The 19,212-nt window shown below is 57.5% G+C and overlaps 2 protein-coding genes across 5 annotated transcripts in view; both read left to right on the top strand.

Moving 5' to 3' along the window:
- The first annotated feature begins 9 nt into the window (after positions 1 to 9).
- VARS2 (valyl-tRNA synthetase 2, mitochondrial) lies at positions 10 to 15,382 on the top strand. Of its 4 annotated transcripts, none has more exons than XM_074971204.1 (30): positions 10 to 79; positions 488 to 830; positions 1,418 to 1,499; positions 1,696 to 1,796; positions 2,078 to 2,199; positions 2,336 to 2,402; positions 2,851 to 2,948; positions 3,260 to 3,341; positions 3,483 to 3,602; positions 3,726 to 3,837; positions 4,072 to 4,160; positions 4,683 to 4,773; positions 4,901 to 5,028; positions 5,174 to 5,277; positions 5,469 to 5,550; positions 6,582 to 6,658; positions 7,011 to 7,098; positions 7,293 to 7,398; positions 7,910 to 7,980; positions 8,083 to 8,208; positions 8,340 to 8,444; positions 8,876 to 8,944; positions 9,042 to 9,120; positions 9,321 to 9,448; positions 9,791 to 9,943; positions 10,452 to 10,661; positions 11,498 to 11,609; positions 12,387 to 12,568; positions 13,296 to 13,445; positions 14,272 to 15,382. In XM_074971204.1, exons 2-30 carry the CDS (start codon positions 591 to 593, stop codon positions 14,374 to 14,376), a joined length of 3,279 nt encoding a protein of 1,092 aa, XP_074827305.1. In that variant the 5' UTR covers positions 10 to 79; positions 488 to 590; the 3' UTR covers positions 14,377 to 15,382. The 4 variants fall into 4 exon arrangements, 3 of the variants coding, with proteins under 3 accessions (XP_074827305.1, XP_074827304.1, XP_074827306.1); XM_074971203.1 differs by having other exon boundaries at positions 58 to 105; positions 14,272 to 15,381; XM_074971205.1 differs by lacking the exon at positions 10 to 79 and adding an exon at positions 142 to 214.
- A 2,189-nt stretch (positions 15,383 to 17,571) lies between these two features.
- Positions 17,572 to 19,212, top strand: part of LOC141998060 (E3 ubiquitin-protein ligase TRIM39-like) — a 28,617-nt gene continuing 26,976 nt past the window's right edge. The window contains exons 1-2 of the mRNA XM_074970697.1: positions 17,572 to 17,984; positions 18,517 to 18,612. Coding sequence (XP_074826798.1) covers positions 17,583 to 17,984; positions 18,517 to 18,612 — 498 coding nt within the window. The 5' untranslated portion in view covers positions 17,572 to 17,582. The remainder of the gene's footprint in view (positions 17,985 to 18,516; positions 18,613 to 19,212) is intronic.

The raw sequence follows: 19,212 nt of genomic DNA, 5'->3' as shown, positions 1-19,212 counted from the left end.
CCATCATGTGGTGGAGGGGCGAGTAGGAAATGAGCAAAGCGCCTGGGCTCCGCCTTTCTCCGCTGATTGGCGGGCGCGGGTGAGGACGACGGGGGAGAGCGCGGGGTCAGGACTCCTGGGTTCTCTCCCCAGTTCTGGGAGGGAAGGGGGGGGGTCTGGTGGGTTAGAGCAGTGGGTTTTGGGAGCCAGGACTCCTGGGTTCTCCCCGGCTTAGGTAGGTAGGTAGGTAGGTAGGTAGGTGGGTGGGGGGGGGGGTCTAGTGGTTAGAGCGGAGGGGGAGCCTGGGAGCTAGGACTCCTGGGTTCTCTCTCCAGCTCGGTCAGGGGAGGGGAGTGGGGTCTAGTGGGTTAGAGCAGAAGGGGCTGGGAGCCAGGACTCCTGGGTTCTCCCCAGTTCTGGGAGGGGAGTGGGGGATTCAGGTCACTGGAGGCAGATGGCACCAGTCCCTGTGTCTCAAGTCCTGTCCCCTTATCTTTGCCCTCCCCAGCACCATGCCACCGCCGTGCCAGCACCGGTGTGGGGTGTGAGCCGCCAGGAGACGGGGACTCCCCCATTATCGTGCGGGCAATCAGAACCACCCACGCCCAGACATGGCACCAAACTGGATTGGATCTGGCACTGGTCGGACTCTGAGCTCCCTCCGCCAGCTGCTCTTCCAGGCTGGGCCCCGGCACGTCCCCTGCGGGCGGAGAACCTCCTCCCAGGCTAGCAAATCCGACCCCGAGGGGCTGGGGTGGAAAAGGACCCAGCTCAAGAACAAGGCAGAGAAGCGGAGGAGACAGTGGGAGAGGCTGGAGTCCATTGAAGCCGGAGTGGCCCGGAGGCAGGAGGTAGGGGGTGCTCTCCCCTGGCAGTCAGTGCTGGCCCCAGTGCAGTGCTAGGGGGCGCTGTGCTGCAGGGAATGGGGGGGGGCTTAGTAGGGGGCGCTTTCCCCTCTCAGTCGGTGCTGACCTCAGTGCCCTGTCTTGGGTGAAATTAAAGACCCCCTTTTAACTCCAAGAGAGGACATTGTTTTTCCTTTTCTGTGGCCCTGCTTTGCAGAGTTGCTGTGCGCCTTCTGTGCAGCTGCCCCACCCCAGAAGTGGCTGCATTTCAGCACCATGAGCGCAATACCTGCACAGTGTTGCTGTGGACTGTTTTCCCCTGGCAGCTCCACCCCAGAGGCGGCTGCATTTCAGTGCTACAAGATCAATCCCTGTGCAGTGTTGCTGGCGGCTGTTCCCCAGCTGCCCCACCCAAGAGGTAGCTGCATTTCAGTTCAGAGCGACCTCCCCTATAAATCTCCTCTGTGATAAATGGCACAGGTTAAATATCTGTTGTTCTGTAGCGCGGCAAAGCCAGATCGATGCAATCATCCCCAGTATGGAACCTGGTTCATATCCCAGCATCCTCTTGGGTCTATTTGGTTTTTCCCCAGGTACCTCAGGGGCAGGCTAAGGCGTGGGCTCCGAAAGACGTGGTTCTGTATGACATCCCAACGGCCACCGGTCAGAAGAAAGGTATGATGGGAAAATATAACCCCTCATGGACCCATCTGACCCACAACTGGCGTGAGAGCGTTCTGTGCAGGGTCCATCCGTCCGCAGCCTCGCTGTGTCTCTCCATTCCTTAGACCAGACACTGCCCCTGCCCTTATAGAGACTTTGTTAGGGGCCTCTCTGTTCGTGGCTAACCGTATGCTGGGTCTCTCCCTAGACACTTCCGTGCCCCTGCCGGCTGCTTACAGTCCCCGCTACGTGGAAGCCGCGTGGTATGGGTGGTGGGAGAAGGAAGGATTCTTCAAACCAGAATATCAGGTAAAAACGTCCCACGGAATCAGAGTCCCACCCTTGACATGAGTGGTGACAGGGCTCAAAGCTGCACCAGGGGGCGCTGTGCTGCACGGAGCGGGGCAGGGGGGCTCAGCAGGGGGCGCTCCCCCCTCACAGTGCTGACCCCAATGCAGCACTAGGGGGTGTTGTGCTACAGGGAGCAGGGCGGGGGGCTCAGCAGGGTGGGGTCCCCCCTCACAGTGCTGGCCCCAGCTGTGCAGTAGGGGGCGCTGTGCTGGTTAAAACACCCTCTCCCTGTGTCTCAGAGCCGGCAGCCCCATAGGAAACCAGAAACCTTCTCCCTCTGCATCCCCCCACCCAACGTCACGGGGTCCCTGCACCTGGGCCATGCCCTCACGGTAGCCATCGAGGACTCGCTGGTGCGATGGTGAGTAGGGGCTCAGAGGGGTGGGGAATGGGCTGTGGGGCCTTTCCTGGCCCCGGGGCGGGGCACTGGCTGGCCCGGGGAGGGGTGGGTTGTGGCACACAGGGCCCGGCTGGTGGCTCTCCTCCTTGTGTTGCAGGCTCAGGATGCAGGGCTGCCAGGTGCTGTGGGTGCCGGGATCGGATCACGCTGGAATTGCCACTCAGGTGAGACCAGAGGGGAAAGGGACCAGGCGCGTCTACACTGCTGGGGCTCCAGCGCCTCCCCGAGCAGCCGCAGGGAGGGCAATGGAAGCATTAGTCCGCCAGCATGGCTGCGTCGGCATGAGGGGTCAGGGCGGCAGAGCTACAGCGCTCCGGGGGGTGGGATTTTCACACCCCTGAATGATGGAGCTTTAAGTCAGCCAAAATTGTAGGTCGGGCTATGGGGGGTGTGTGCTGGAGGGAATCAACGCTGTGCATGGTGCTGAAATGCAGCCACCTCTGGGGTGAGGCGGGCGGGGAACACCCCCCAGCAACGCTGCACAGGGATTGCTCTTGTAACACTGAAATGCAGCCACCTCTGGGGTAGGGCAGCTGAGGGTCTCGTGCTGTGTGTGTCCCTGCTCTGTGTGTGTCTCCCTCTCTCTGGCGACTCTCCCTTCTCCCCCGGCAGGCGGTGGTGGAGCGCAAGCTCTGGAAGGAGCGGGGCGCCCTGCGGCAGGACCTGACGCGAGGGGAATTCCTCGCCGAGGTCTGGAAATGGAAAGAGGAGTGAGTGCAGCTGTGGCGTCGCTGGCCTGAGTCCGTGCTGGGCTTGGCGGGGCCAATAGGGGGCGCTGGGCTTCAGAGAGCGAGACAGGGGCTCGGTGTGGGGTGCTGGCCCCAGTGCCCCTGTGTGGTGCTAGGGGGCGCTGTGCTGCAGGGAGCAGGGCTGGGGCTCAGGAGGGGGCGCTCTCCCCTGGCAGCTAGTGCTGACCCCAATGACCGAGTGCGGCACTAGGGGGCGCTGTGCTGCAGGGAGCAGGGCTGGGGCTCTCCCCTGGCAGTCAGTGCTGTAAATCAATGTTTCTTTCTCTGATCAGGAAAGGGGACGAGATCTTCCGACAGCTCAAGGCTCTGGGGGCATCTCTGGACTGGGACCGAGTCTGCTTCACCATGGACGCTGTGAGTGTCTGATGTGCAAAGATGCGGCTGTTCATGATCCAGGACTCCGGGGTTCTCTCCCCAGCTCTGGGAGGGGAGTGGGGTCTCTCTGGTTGGTCCCGGGACATGCCCATGCGAATGCAATTCCCTTCGCCCACCCAGGGGTTCTCAGCGGCTGTGGCAGAGGCGTTCGTGCGACTGCACGAGGATGGGCTGGTGTACCGCGAGCAGCGCCTGGTGAACTGGTCGTGCGCCCTGCGCTCCGCCATCTCCGACGTGGAGGTGAGTGCGTGGTCTGGGGGGCAGCGCTGGGGATTGGGGGTGAGTTGTATCTTGGAGGGCTGTAGTTGGAGGAGACCAGTATGGTCCCACCAAGAGTCTCGTGACGCAGTCTCTCCCCGACAGGTGGAGACCCGGCAGCTCCGGGGTCGGACTCTGCTCCCTGTGCCCGGCTGCCCAGCCCCGGTGCCCTTTGGATTGATGTTCACCTTTTCCTACAAAGTGGATGGACAGGAGGGTGAGTTTCCAAGCTCAATACAGGTGGGGATGGCAGTTCCCCAGCTGCCTCACCCCAGAGGTGGCTGCATCTCAGTGCCGGTGGGTGAGCGATCCCTGTGCTATGTTGCTGTGTGACTCTTCCCCAGCGGCCCCACCCCAGAGGTGGCTGTGGTTTTTTTCATGGTAATAATCCAGCCCCATACAGTCACCTTCTTTCTGTCTCTCCCTTGCCCTGTCTCTGTGTCCGGGGAAGACGAGGAGCTCCCCGTGGCCACCACCCGCCCAGAGACGATGCTGGGGGACGTGGCTGTGGCCGTCCATCCCGACGACCCACGGTTCATGGTAAGGGGTGGGGGGGGGGGTGTCCGGGATGAAGGGGGCAGGGTGTCTCGCAGGTGAGAGGTCATCTCCATGGAGACAGGGTGGAGCCACTTTGGGGCAGAGGAGAATAAGTTGTCTCCTTGGAGAAGGGGGTGGGGTTTGGGGGGAAGGCGGCATCCTCTCCATGGTGACAGGGAGTGGGTCTCATGGGGCAGAAGGGTGAAAAGTCATCTCCATGGAGATAGACTGGTGTCTCCTGAGAGACAGGGGCAGGGTCTCTTTGGGGGGAGAAGGGAGCTCATGGCTGTGGAGAAGAGGGTGTGGTCTCATGGGGAGGAAGGCAGAGTCATCACTATGGAGATGAAGTTCTTCGTCATGGAGACTGTCGTCTCTGGGGTCGGGGCGGGCTCTCTGGAGGAGAAGGGAGGGTCATTGCCATGGAGTTGGGGGGGTGCAGTATCCATGGAGTTTAAAGTGGGGGATCACTGGAAGTGTTGGGGCATAATGGATCTTGGCTTTGAGTCTCCCTTTTTATTTTGACAGCACCTACACGGCAAGTGGCTCCGGCACCCGTTCACTGGGCGCCTCCTGGCCATCATCACGGACCCCCTGGTGGAGCGAGACGTGGGCACAGGTAAGCACCAGGCCCCTCAGCCTTATCAGGTCTCCGAGTTGTGCACTGGCTGGAAGGTGGCTGTATTGGTGTTAGCAGTGGGATCCAGATCTCAGAGGTTCTTTCCTCTCCACCGTGCCCTCTGCAGGAGCCGTGAAGGTGACGCCGGCTCACAGCCATGCCGACTACGAGCTGGGCAAGCAGCATGGGCTGCCCCTGGTCTCTGTGATCGGGGAGGATGGGGCCATGACAGCTGAGTGTGGAGACTGGCTCCAGGTAATGACACCCCTCAATCCTGACCCACAGCCCCCTGCTGTCCCAGCCCTGGACTCCTTCCCCCCCCCCCCCCATTTCTACTTGTGCCCCTCAGTCCCAAACCGCAGCCCTTCTGTTTTACCCCTACTGCTCTGTTCCTTTCCAGGGCCTGAATCGCTTCGTGGCTCGCGAGAAAGTGGTGTCTGCCTTGAAGGAGAGAGGCCTGTACCGGGGTACGAAGGATCATGCCATGGTGCTGCCCCTCTGCAGGTAGTACGCCCCCTTACCGATGGAGCATGGTGCTGGGGAGTGGAGGGGGTTCCGTAGGGGGTGCTCTCCCCTCGCTGTCCGTGTTATCCCCAATGCCCCAGTGTGGCGCTTGGGGGCTCTGTGCTGCAGGGAGCGGGTAGGAAGTACCAGGATATTACAAATGGATCGATTTCTCTTTTTCCACCCTACAGTCGCTCCGGGGATGTGATTGAGAACCTGCTGAAGAGCCAGTGGTTTCTCCGGTGTGAGGGAATGGCCCAGAGAGCCCTGGAGGTGAGGGGTCCCCTAATGGCCGCTTCCGCATGGCCACCACTTAGCACAGGGAGTCCTGACTCCCAGCCCTCCCCTGCTCTAACCACTAGTTCACCTGACCTTGATTTAAGCCGTGATGGTGCCTTCTTATTGGACTGCACAAATCCCTGAGGCATAGGCTGTAAGAGTTAATCTTGCTCTGGATGGGATTTACGAAAGAATCTCCTGATGGTGTTTGGTGGCAGTAGTGGGATACAGGATTCTCTCCTGAGAACTTCCCTAGTTCTGGGGGCCGTAGTGCAGCTTGGTCTGTCTGCCCTCTTGGAGGTTCTGCTGTCCAAGACAGGTTAGCTCAGGGATGGGCAAACTTTGTGGCCCGAGGGCCACATCTGGGTGGGGAAATTGCTTGCAGGGCCGGGGCAGGGGGGAGGGGGTGTGGTGTGCAGGAAGGGGCTCAGGGCAAGGGATTGGGGAAGAGGAGGGGTGTGGGGTGCAGCAGGGGGCTCAGGGCAGGGGTTTGGGGTGCATTGGGGGGCTCAGATCAGGGGGCTCAGGACAGGGAGTTGGGGTGCAGAAGGGGTTCAGGCTCCGGCCCGGCGCCGCTTACCTGGAGCGGCTCCGGGGTGGCAGCAGTGCCCACCAGGCCCAGGGCAGGCTCCCTGCCTGCTGGCCCCGGCACCGCACCGCTCCGGGAAGCGGCCGGCACCACGTCCCTGTGCGGCCCCTGGGGGTGGCAGGGTGCAGAGGGCTTCGTGTGTTTCCCTCTCCTGTGGGTACCTCTCCCGAAGCTCCCATTGGCCATGGTAATCTGTTCCTGGCCAATGGGAACTTTGGGGGAGGTACCCACAGGCAAGAGCAGCGTACCGAGCTCTTTTCTGCCCCACCCCCAGGGGCTGCAGGGACGTGGTGTGGCCACTTCCCAGAGCGGCGCAGCGCCACGGGGGTGGCAATCCCACGGGCTGGATCCAAAGCCCCGAGGAGCCAGATCCGGCCCACGGGCCGTAGTTTGCCCACCCCTGGGTTAGCTCATCCATCTCTGTCTCGCCCCTCAGGCTGTGGAGTCAGGGCGTCTGAAACTCACCCCGAAATTTCATGAGAAGAACTGGAGGACGTGGCTGTCCAACATCAGGTGAGGGGAGTTCTGCCCCACTCTAATCATTAGACCCTCCTCCCCCTCCAGAGCTGCAGATAGAACCCAGGAGTCCTGCTGTAACCCACTAGTCCCCATTCCTCTCCCAGACCTGGGATAGAACCCAGGAGTCCTGACTCCCAGGCTCCGCCCCTCTCCTTTCTGGAGCAGGATCCATCTTTGTCTAGTTTGTGAGCAACCCTACAATAACAAACTGGCATGTCAACAATTCAAGGGGAAGGCTGGCTCCTTAGCTCAGTCTGGAGTGGCTCTCTATCACCCCTTGTGGCCAACTGGGGAACTGGCATTAAACAAAACAACCTTATTGGCTTTGTTATTTGCTTTATTGTAGCGATTGGTGCATTTCCCGACAGCTGTGGTGGGGCCATCAGATTCCAGCCTATCAGGTCTCTGTCTCAGGGTCATGTGACTTAGGCAAGGTGAGATTTTTGCTTATCTGGCATGTTATTGGCTGTGGGGGGGAAGCTCCTGGCTATGCCAGCCCCAGCCTCTCCCAGCAGGGGGCGCTGTGGGGAGTCGGGAAGGGACGCTGGCTGTCGGGGAAGCTCCTGGTTACTCAACGGGGGGACTTTAGCTAACTTACTTGCATCTCTTGTCACGCGTTTATTAACAGGATGGGAGTGATGCATTGTGGGTAGTGGGCAGGACAGAGGCGGAAGCCCGCAGAAAAGCATCAGGGATTTTGAAGAAACCGGAAGAGGAAATGGAGCTGGTGAGAGGTGAAGAGAAGGGCCTCTAGGGGGTGACTCTGGCAACGAAGGAGAGGGTAAAGCCTCAAGTAACAAATGGGGCAAAGCCCCAGAGCTTCTCACTTCCCCCGTGCACTCGCTTTTCACCCCTGTCTGCTTCAGGACCTTCTTTTTGGTGGTTGCAGTGGAATACACAAAATTTCAACCATTTGCATAGGCTGTTACCCAGAATGCTTGGCTTATTCCAGAGCAGGCCTTGGTGTCCCCATTCTGGAATGGGGGGAATGCCCTGTAATTTTGGGGGTGCTCCTGAGGGCAAATAAACCGAGAGCTGTTTCCTGTAGTGACCCCAACTTGTTTCATACCCAGAGAAATTGGGGTAGTGCCCTACCCTAAGGGAGGCAGGCGAGACCATGCAGAGATAAAGGAAACTACCTAATACCGAGGAAGTCGTTTGTTATTGTAGGGTCCCCAAGGTGCTGCTTCCTTTACTAACCTACCAAGCCGCTCATTGGCCGATGCTCTGTGTTTGTGTCTCCAGATGCTGATGTCCTGGATACCTGGTTCTCTTCTGCTCTCTTCCCCTTCGCGGCCCTGGGCTGGCCCCGTAAGGTGAGCAACACAGAGAGCAAAGGGGACAGGTGAGATGCCGGGCTCGATGGGCCCATTGCTCTGCTCAGGGTTGGCTCACTCCTTCTCTTCCTCCCCCCGCAGGTTGGAGACCTCCAGGAGTTCTACCCCAGCAGCCTCTTGGAGACGGGCAGCGACCTGCTCTTCTTCTGGGTGGCTCGGATGGTGATGCTGGGGGAGCAGCTGACCGGAGAGCTGCCGTTCTCCCAGGTACGCGGGGCAGGGACAGCCCAGGGCTGAGATAACAGGGGGGCTGTGGGTTGGGATCAAGGAGAGCCGGCAGAGCTTTGGGGGGAACCCATGCCTGGGATAATGGGGTCTGCGGTTCTCTCTCTTTCCAGGTTTTCCTGCACTCCCTGGTGCGTGATGCCCATGGCCGGAAGATGAGTAAATCGTTGGGGAATGTCGTAGACCCACTGGACGTCATTCACGGGGCCTCCCTGCAGGTACCGCACCCGCCTCCCTCCCCGAGAGGCCCTACGACGACAAACTCATCCCTGCAGCATCCCAACAGAGCCCCAGAGAGACCCTGTGACGACAAACTGGGCCCTGCATCTCGTCCCCCACCCCGAGAGACCCTGCAATGAAAAACAGGGCCCTGCATTTACCCGCCCCCCCACACCCTCCCGCCAAGAGAGACCCTACAATAACTGGCCCCTGCATATCTCTCCCCACCACCCCAGTGAAACCCTACCATTCAGAAAAAACCAAACAACACAACATCCATGCTCCAGACACCCCTATAATACCAAACTGGCTCTCCCAGCCCCTCCAGGAGACCCTACAGTAACAAACTGACCTACACTCTCCAGAGACCCTACAGAAACACATCCCTCCCGTCACGCCTGCCCCTGATGAGGCTCTCTCCTCGTTGCAGGATTTGCAGGGGAGGCTGCGAGATGGGAACCTGGACCCCCGAGAGGTGGCCATCGCTGTGGAGGGACAGGTGGGTCCTTCCCCTCCATCGTCCTGCCCCACTGACCCCCTTCCCCCGTTCCCTTCAGTCAGCTCCTCCCCTTCATATCATCACCCTTCCATTCCAGAGACGAGACTTCCCCCAGGGGATCCCCGAATGCGGCACTGACGCCTTGAGATTCGCGCTGTGCTCCCATCGAGTCCAAGGTGAGAGCAGGTGTCTTTCCCCTCTAGGGGGCGCTAGCTCTGACCCTGCCTCGGGTTGGGGGACTGGCGTGCTCAGAGAATGGGACATGGGGCCTTTCTCCTCTAGGGGGCACTGGCTCTGATCCAGCCCCAGGGCAGGGCACTGGCTGGATCGGGGCCTGGGATCGGGGCTTTTCCCTACTTCTCTACGTTGCCCCCAGGGGACGACATTAACCTGGACGTGGCCACGGTGCTGAGCTCCCGGCACTTCTGCAACAAGGTGTGGAACGCCGTTCGATTTACTCTGGGGGCCCTGGGAGAAGGGTTTGCCCCACGGACCCCGGAGGAGGTAATGGGGTGTTTCGGGGGTGGGGAGGAGTTACAAGCAGCATTGGCTCCCTCTGCTGGCTGTGGGTGGAACTCCAGGGGTCAGTATAATGGGGAGGAGGGGGCACAGGGTGCCAATGGCTCCTTCTGCTGGGCACATGTGGTATTGCAGGGGGTAGTATAATGGGTGAACATGGATGTATCTGGCATGGTCTGCTGGGTACAAGGTGCATGGCAGCGAGGTGGGGAAATACTGGGTCTATGTGGTGCCCTCTGCTGGGCGTGGGTGGTATTGCAGGGAGGCAGCAATGAGCCCCAGAGATTTCCGTAACTCGGGCTGGAGTCAATCCTCTATCCCTCCCAGGTCTGCCCCAGCTCCCCCATGGACCGATGGATCCTTAGCCGTCTCTACCACACTGCAGTGGACTGCGGCCAGAGGTTCGGGGAGTACGAGCTGCATTTGGTCACATCCACCGTCCACCGCTTCTGGCTGCACAACTTCTGCGACGTCTACTTGGTGAGTGAGTGTCAGGTCGCCTCTGGTCTGGATGGGAATCCTGCCTGCCCGGCTCTGCGTAGGGAGTTTTGTTCAATCTCGCCCTAGCCCCTGTTTCTGCCTGTTTATAAAAATATATGCTCAAAAAGAAGCAGATCAGGAATGAGGGGCCTGGGAGGCCTGTGGGTCAGGATTGAGGGGTACAAGTAGACCGGGGGAGGGGGGGATACTAAATGAGATGTCCCAGTGTCTTGGTCCCATCTATGAGATCCTTTGTTTATCCTTCCAACCTACCTATCTAACCCATCATCCAGTCTTCCACCCAACTTTCTAACATACCCACCCCAACGTAGCCATCCGACCGTCCGTCCAACCCAACGTAGCCATCCGACCGTCCGGCCAACACAGCCCAACCCATCATGTCCAACCACCTGTCCCACCTATCTAACCCATCCATCCAACACAACCTATCCACCCCACCACCTAAGCTATCACCACCCTGGTATACGGCCTCTCCCTCCCTTGGCAGGAGTCGGTGAAGCCCGTGTTGCAGAGCAAGGATCAATCCCGGATCCTGCAGACCCGCCAGACGCTCCTCAGCTGCGCCGACCTGGGCCTGCGCCTCCTCTCGCCCTTCATGCCCTACCTGGCGGAGGAGCTGTGGCAGCGGCTCCCCAAGCCGGATGCGGACTCCGCTCCCAGCATCTGCGTGGCCAGATACCCCAGTGCTGAGCAGCTGGTGGGTGAGCTCTGGGCGCCGAACGGGAAGGGGTGGCTCAGTGGAGAGGGGGTTGGGACCTGGGAGGGGTCTGAGTTCAGTTCCCAGCCCTGCCACTGCCTGCCTGTGTCATCATGGGCAAGTCACTGAATCTTTCTGGGCCTCTGTGAAACAGGAATAGTAATAATAATAACCCTCCCCTTGTCTAGTAGACAGTGAGCTCTGTGGGGCAGGGACTGTCTCTCCCTGTGTGTCTGGGCAGCGCCCGGCCCAACGGGGCCCTGGTCTCAGCCGGGGCAGGGCCTGTCTCTCCCTGTGTGTCTGTGCAGCGCCCGGAACAACGGGGCCCTGATCTCAGCTGGGACTTTTCTATGTTACTGTAACACAATAATTAACAGCATCACAAGTGAGGGGTCGCTGCTTTGTTACTGCAGCTTTGATTATAAAGCCATGGTCTTTGCTAGCAGTAGGTACAAAGAGGTTGGGGAGTTTGGGCGTGGGGGCGAAACACTGGTTTGTTTTTGTGGGGTTGCTTATAACATTTGATATTTACTATCAGTAGATCCACAGAGCTATGAGCTGGCACCGGTTGGTTATTGTAAAGTTGCCAGGCACGTGTAGATCCACAGAAGTTGGAGCCAATGCTGGTTTGTTATTGTAGGGTTGACCATAAACTCCTGGACTTTAAGAGGTGGAGAGAGCACTTTGGGGGTGAGAGGTGCTGGTTTGTTACTGTAGGGTTGCTCATGAACAGTCAGCCCTGGACTCCAGTAGGACTTGTGGGAAGCAGCCTTAGGCAGCGCTGCTTCCTGGTGGGGCATGTCGGAAACCACTGAATTCCCCTCTCTTCGCTGCAGGCCCATTGGTGTCGCCCCGCGGATGAGGACGACTTCCTGCTGGCGCAGGAAGTGGTGCGGGTGGCGCGCGCCCTGAGGGTGACCTACCGGCTGACGAGAGCCCGGCCGCCCGGTGAGCAGGGGGGATCCCTGCCCATAGGGGCAGGAAGGAGTTCATGCCCCATGGCCTCTGTGCTGAGCTTGCCAATGACAGGCACTGGTTAGTGCCACCTGGGCTGGGTGTTTAGGAACCTGGCTAAATTGCCTTGTCCCTACAGGACACGGGGGTGGGGGTGCGTTGGGGTGCAGCCCATAGGGGACTTCAATTCCCAGCATGCACTGGGAGAGCAGCCTCACCCCATTGGCTGCCACCCTGGCTCTAGCACAGGGGTTCTCATTACATGGGGGGGTCGCGAGCTGTCAGCCTCCACCCTAAAGCCCACTTTGCATCCAGCATTGATAATGGTGTTAAATAATAAAAAAGTGTGTTTAATTTATGAGGGGGGTCGCACTCAGAGGTTTGCTGTGTGAAAGGGGTCACCAGTACAAACGTTTGAGAACGACTGCCCTAGCACCATCATGTCCACCTGATGTGATGGGTGTGGCCTGTGGGGGACTACAATTCCCAGAATGCACTGGGAGGAGAGCCTTACCTCCATTGGTTCTAGCCTTATCTTGTGTGGTTGCGCCATATGGGTAAGATGGTGGCTGTGCCCCACTGGGGGAGACTGCAATTCTCCAGCATGCACTGGGAGAGCAACCTTACCACATTGGCCGCCAACCTGGCTCTAGCCCTGTTTGGTCCCTCCAGCGTGGTGGGTGTGGCCAATCAGGACTACAATTCCCAGCATGCCCTGGGAGGGCTGCCCTGCCCCATTGGCTGATGGGCTCTCTCTCTCTGTCCCTGCAGTCTACCTGGTGTGCTCAGAGCCAGCTGCCCACAGGGTGTACGAGGAGTATAGGGAGCCCCTGCAAACCCTGTCCCTGGCTGGCTCTCTGGAGCTTCGCCCCTCCTCCAAGGGGGCGGAGCCTCCTGTGGGCTGGGTGCGGGGGAGAGTGAACGACCACACTGAGATCTATATGGACCTGCAGGTAAGATCCAGACACAAACTTCAGGCATCAGGGCAGGTTGGGATGGAGGGCAGGGGGTCAGGAAGAACACTGGATAGTGTTGCTCAGTGAGATGCATTGTGGGAGAGGTTATGGCTTCCTCTGGCCATTGCAACAGGTGGGATACTGGGCTAGATGGGCCCGTGGCTCTGATCTGGGGTGGCAGGGAAGGATCCCAGGCTAGATGGGCCCCTGGGACCTTGCGTGTGGTGATGGGTTAGAGGAGGCCGGGGAGCAGTGTTCAGAGATCAGGGGCCCGTTGGGGAGAAGGCACAGAGCTGGTCAGGAATGTCCTGATGGTGAGACGACTCAGGCTCCAGTTGCCATTGCCTAGGGGGTTAACTAGGCTCTTGGCTTGAGGTTGCACCACATCCCTCGAGGAAATTATTTCCCTAGCAGGACTGTGTATTGCCATAATGGGGTATACTCTGGGATTGAACCTGGGACCTGAAAAACCCATCCTCAAGCCCTTCTGCTAAAGGACTCCTCCCCGCACACCACTAAGCTGTGGTGTTGGCAGCAGGATGCTATACCCACTGTCACCTCTAGAAGGTGACATGGTCACACATTAACCAGGGTGTCCGTCCTATTCCTGGAAGGGTCTGTTATACCCAGTGTCACCACTAGAGGGTGACATGATCACACACGTTTAACGCTTGTATTACTCTACACCTGGCCGTTTCTTACCATCCTTTCCTAACAATCCCAGGGGCTGGTTGACCCCGAGGCAGAGCTCCCCAGGCTAGCGTCCCGTAAGAAGAAGCTGGAGCACCAGATCTTGGAGCTCATGGCACGGACCCAGGCATCTGGCTACCAGGAGAAGATCTCGCCGAGAGCCCGGGCAGAGTGTCAGCAGAAGGTGATGGATGGCAGTGGCTGGTGGGGTTTATGTCTGGTTGAAATGCTTTTAAAATATTTATTCAATGAGGAAAAAAAGCCTTTTTCCTACATTCACATTTTCACCTTTTTGATTATTATTTTGTGGCTATTGGGAGGGCGGGGGGGTTGAATTTTTTAAAGCAAAACATTTTTCCTGAAAATTTTGCTTATTTTTAATCAAAACTTTCTCTTTGCTTTCCCCAAGTTTCAAAAGTAACAATTTTTTTTTTTTTTGGAAACCAATTTGTTTTAAATATTTCCGGTGGATTTTTTTAACCCCACCCTGTGATTTCAACGGACTCAGATTAATAAAAGAAACCATTTGAGAGATTTCTTAGGAAATGAGAAACGAACACATTTGATTTTAAACCAAGCAAAAAGGGCAAGAAAAACCATTTTTGAATTTTCAAAATTTCTTAGGCAACCGTTTTTCTTCTGTATGTATGAGAGAGAGAGAGAGGCTTGATCCAGCTGCTGGGGTGTGTGTGTACGTGTGTACATATTTTACCGTGTGTATGCCTAAGTGTATTTTCCATTCCAGCACTAGAGGGGAGTGTGTGATGCTTATTTTAGCCACTGGGAGGTGACCTTGAGAGAGAATTTGGAAGGGTGTCCATGCGCCCATGTACAAATAACAGGTGAATTTGGAGGTAGGGTGGATATGGGTGTGTGTGTGTGTGTATTGATCCCCATGAAGAGTGAATTTGGAGGTGGGGGGGTGTCAGGGTTTGGGGGGGCGGGTGTCAGCAATGGAGGACGTGACTACGTTGATCAGATCTGGATTCCCCTCTCCCTCCCCCCGGTAGATTTCCTCTCTCCGGACTGAGCTGGCGCAGCTGAATCAGGCCCTGGAGAGCTTCGGCCGCATGGCAGCAGGGTTGGGAACACCTCCATCAGTGGCTGTTGAATGAGTCACCTCTGGGCAAACTGGATCCATCGCTGCTGGATGTGGAAGGGACCCAGGCGATCGGGCAGCCAGAGGCAGGGCTCTAATGCTGAGGATCAACGTGGCTGAGATGCGAAGAGTCTTGAAGGCCTGTAGGGGGCCAGCTGCAGGGGGTCACTCGTGCTGCAGAGCAGGACTGTGGGTGCAAAGTACCAGAGTGCAGGTGCAGACTGGTCTCCCCTGGCCTCCAGGGGTCACACTTGTGCCACGGATGGTGCAAACAAGCCAATTTCTAAGGGGCAGAGGAAACTGCCCTGTCTGGGTGCATGGAACATCCCTTGTCCCCCTCTAACCTCAGGGCAGGGCTCACTTACCTCTAGGGGGTGCCCTGACCCTCAGGCTCTGCCCCCCCCCCCCCCCCCCCCCGGGCAATTCAGACTGAATGAACTCTGTGCTTGGATTTCCCACAGGATCCACCCCAGAACCAGCTTCTGTTTGTCAAACCAGGTGCATCCCAGTGGGCAGATGTCACGGACCTATAGCACATTCATCTCTAATGGCTCTGGCTTTTATGGAAATGAGGCGGGGCCCCTCGGGCTTCTGGGAAAATAAGCCAGCGGGTTGGTGGGGAAGTTTGGTCACCCATTAAAATTGATGGGGAACTAATCTGCTCTGTGAGGTCTGAGCTGCTTTTATAGTGTAGCCTGAAGACACAATCCTGTGTGTGTGGTGGTTGTCAGCTGGGCTCTTGATTGTGTATGTATTATATTGATGTGGTCACCTCATTTCAAAAAAGATATATTGAAACTGGAAAAGGTACAGAGAAGGGGCAATAAAAATGATTAGGGGTATGGAACAGCTTCCATCGGAGGAGAGATTAATAAGACTTGGACTTTTCAGCTTGGGAAAGAAACGACTAAGGGGGGGATATGATTGAGGTTAATAAAATCGTGACTCGTGGAGAAAGTAAATAAGGAAGTGTTATTTACTCCTCATAACACAAGAACGAGGGGTCACCTAATGACATTAATAGGCAGCAGGTTTAAAACAAACAAAAGGAAGTATTTCTTCACACAACGCACAGTCAACCTGTGGAACTCCTTGCCAGAGGATGTTGTGAAGGCCAAGACTTTAACAGGGTTCAAAAAAGAACTAGATAAGTTCATGGAGAACAGGTCCATTGATGGCTATTAGCCAGGATGGGCAGGGATGGTGGCCCTAGCCTCTGTTCGCCAGAGACTGAGAGTGGCCGACGGGATGGATCACTTGATGATTCCCTGTTCTGTTCATTCCCTCTGGGGCACCTGGCATTGGCCCTGTTGGAAGACAGGATCCTGGGCTAGATGGACCTTTGGTCTGACCCACTATGGCCGTTCTTATGCTGAGACCTGCAGGCTACAGTGTGTGTGTGTGTGTGGGGGGGCGCTACCTCTTCAGACAGCATGATATAACTATTGTCGTGTATGAAAGGGGGTGTGTCTCCTTATGTGTTGCCACCTACCCACTGCCCCTGTGTACAGCATACTAGACCCACCACTAGGAGAGGATCCCCATTAGGTCAAACAGAGATGTGGGAGTTCTGGCTTGGAAGCATCAGGATTCTAATCCTGGCTCCCCAGTCCAAGGTTGTTACAGATGGGGAAAGTGAGGCACAGAGTGGCAAAGGGACATGCCCATGGTCACACAGGGAGTCGGTGGAAGAGCTGGGGATTGAACCTGGGTCTCTGGAGTCTCAGCCTAGCAGGGCAATTGCACTGGGTAAATAGGTGTGAGCTGGAGAAGTAATATAAGTGTCAGTGGGCTAATAGGACAAGGATGGGTTTGGAGTTAAGGCACTTGAGTGGGATTCAGAAGATCTGGGTTCAATTCCCACCTTTGACAGTGTGTGTGTCTGTGTCACTGCAAGTCACTGCATTGCTCTGTGCCTGAATTTCCCCTGCCTCTTTGGGGCAGGGACTGTCTCTCGCTGTGTGTCTCTGGGCAGCGCCCAGCACAACGGTGCCCTGATTTCAGCTGGGGCCTCTGGGTGCTACCATAATACACATAAGAATATTGGCTGAAACTGATTCAACACAGTATATCCTCCTAGCAATGGCTCTTTCCAGACCAGATCCAAGGCCCCTTGGCAGGGAGTGTTGTGGGGGCAGTGGCCGGCCTGACTCGGCTCTGGAAATATACTTGGGGTTGCTCATCTGGAGGTCGGCTCTTGGCACTTAGAAAGGCAATGAGTTAATTAGGAGGGCAACAGCCAGATTCACAGAGGATTCAGGACTCCTGGGCTCCACTCAGAGGGGAGTGGGGGCTACTGGGTTAGGGCAGGGGAGTTGAGGGTTATGAGATCAGGCCACTGGCTTATGACGTGGTGGGAAGCAGAGTTGCTAATGATCGTGTTTGAAACTGTGATCAGTAGACTGGACAAATTGACCTGGATATCTGTTCTGGAGCAGCTCCCTGAGTCGGCAGTAATCTGGAATAAAAATCATTTTATACTGGAATAATTACAGTGCTCAAACTCCTACTAATGCAATCATTACAATACCCACAAACACACACACTGATGCTCTAACCCAGTGGTTCTCAACCTATTTATCATTGTGGGCTGCATGTGTTACCTGGGCCACAGGTTGAGAACCACAGCATGCCCCCCTCAACCTGCCCCACAGACCCCTATGCCCAGCACCTCCCACCCAGAGACCCCTCCACAGCGTGGGGCCAGGAGCAGAGCCCTGGGCAGGGGACCGGGCAGCAGGAAACCCGGAACCCGCCATGTGGGGCTGAGCAGCAGCCCTGACCCTGGACCTAGAGCAGCCCTGTGGCAGCCCCGAACCCCTGACCCTGCTGGTCCGGCCAGCAGCCCCGGACCCCCAACCCTGCTGGGCCGGCTGGCAGCCTTTAGCACAGAGCTGGGCTGCAGCTGTGTGCTCACTGGGTCTCAGGTTGAGAACCACTGCTCTAACCACTCCCCTCCCAGAGCCAGGGGTGGAACCCAGGAGTCCTGATGCCCAGCCCAGGTGCGCTGACCACTAGACCTTACTCCCCTCCCAGAGCTGGGGTTAGAACCCAGGAGTCCTGGACACCCCCCCCAGTCCCCCCCGCACCACCGCTCTTGGTTTATCTTTATTAATCTAAACAGGCTGATTTGCAGATGTAACTCCACCTGCAAGATTCCAGGAAGTGGCTGGGCCTGAAGGAGCTCAGCCCTCTTGCAAGTTTCTGTTTCTCTTGTCCGCCATGGCCGCTGTTCACCCCGTGGAAGCTCTGGAAGATGACCTGGCCTGTCCCATCTGCTTGGATTCCTTCCAAGACCCCATACTCCTGACCTGCGGGCACAATTTCTGCCAGGCCTGCATCACCCAGGTCTGGAAAGGACTGGAAGAAAACGTCTCCTGTCCCAAGTGCGGGAAGAGATTCTGGGAGAGGCATTGGCACCCAAACCCCCAGCTGGGGAAGGTGGTGGAGAAAGCCAGGAAGCTGAGGTGGGCGGCAGAGGGCAGCATGTGCCAGAGGCATAAGGAGAGACTCGAGCTGTACTGCGAGGAGGATCAGGCCCTGATTTGCGTGGTGTGTGACAGATCGAAGGAGCACAGGGCTCACAGGGTGGCTCCCCTCAAGGAGGCCGCCCAGGAGTACAAGGTAGCAGGCTCGAACACAGGGCACTTGGAGCAGAGCAGTGGAGCTGGGAGGGGAGAGGCCTCCATGGATGGCAGGGAGGGGCAGTGTGGGGGTAGAACCCAGGAATCCTGGCTCCCACAGCCTGGAACCAGTAATAGAGCCAAGGAGTTGTCCTTGTCCTGCTCTAAGCACAACCCCACCCCTGTCCAGGAGCTGGGGCTAGAACCCAGGAGTCCTGACTCCCAGCCCCCCACCCCCGCTCTAACCCACTAGACCCCACTCCCCTCCCAGAGCTGGGGATAGAACCCAGGAGTCCTGACTCCCAGCCCACTGCTCTAACCCGCTAGATCCCACTGCCCGCCCAGAGCTGGGGATAGAACCCAGGAGTCCTGACTCCCAGCCCCCACTGCTCTAACCCACTAGACCCCACTCCCCTCCCAGAGCTGGGCACAGAACCCAGGAGTCCTGAATCCTCTCTCCGTGAGCCAAACCCTGATTTCCTACTCCCAGCTCACCCCTCCACCACAAGCCATCCTTTCGCCGTTGTTGACAGGGCCAATTTCAAAGGCACCTGCAGATTCTGAAAGATGAGAGCTTCACCCAGGAGGTCTTCACCATCAGCGACGGGAGAAGGCTGGATACACTGCTGGTAAGTTCTCTTTCCCCATCCCCTGGGCTTCCCTTGGGGGTTCCCCTGCACTTTGCTGATGCAACACCGTCTCATGTCCCCCTCTAGTGGCTGGTCCCCATAGAAGGCAATAGCCTACTACTGCTTATCGGTAGTACTGCCAGAGCTACAGAGTCAGTCTCTCTCTTTCTGGCCCAATAACTATTTATTTATGCCAGAAGTTCTCAACTGTGTTCTGCAGACCACCAGTGGTCCGCGAGCTCCATTCAGGTGGTCCGTGGACAGTTTTCCTCTAAGGTGCACACCTGGGAAGCCGCACACGAGAGAATGAAGGGCCACCCACCTAATTAGTGGAGCCGCACAGGCGTGGTGGCTCCACTAATTAGGTGCCTGGACCCTGGAGAAGATACACATGTAAGGTGAAGTGGTGGCCTTGGGCGGAATAGGGGGAGATGGGAGGGGTCAGTGGGGTAAGAACAGGGGGTGGGGGGAATATGGGACATGCAGGGCTGTGGCGGCCAGAGAAAGAGGCGACTTTCCCCAGCTCCAGGGCTGCGGCTGCTGGGGAGAGACCCCCCTCCTTCCCAGCTCCAGCTCGGGGACTGCCACAGCGGGTGGAAG

The sequence above is a fragment of the Natator depressus genome, chromosome 14, assembly GCF_965152275.1.
Source record: "Natator depressus isolate rNatDep1 chromosome 14, rNatDep2.hap1, whole genome shotgun sequence".
In the NCBI taxonomy this organism is placed as follows: domain Eukaryota; kingdom Metazoa; phylum Chordata; order Testudines; family Cheloniidae; genus Natator; species Natator depressus.
The sequence above is the reverse complement of the archived record's forward strand: the minus strand, read 5'-3'. Positions and strand labels throughout refer to the sequence as shown.

Bases quoted from the DNA above. Each gene is read 5' to 3' on its own strand.
- VARS2 (XM_074971204.1), top strand. From the start codon at position 591: ATGGCACCAAACTGGATTGGATCTGGCACTGGTCGGACTCTGAGCTCC. The intron at 3,603-3,725 runs GTGAGTGCGTGG...TCTCCCCGACAG, and splicing joins CCGCCATCTCCGACGTGGAG to GTGGAGACCCGGCAGCTCCG. The intron at 8,209-8,339 runs GTACGCGGGGCA...CTCTCTTTCCAG, and splicing joins GAGAGCTGCCGTTCTCCCAG to GTTTTCCTGCACTCCCTGGT.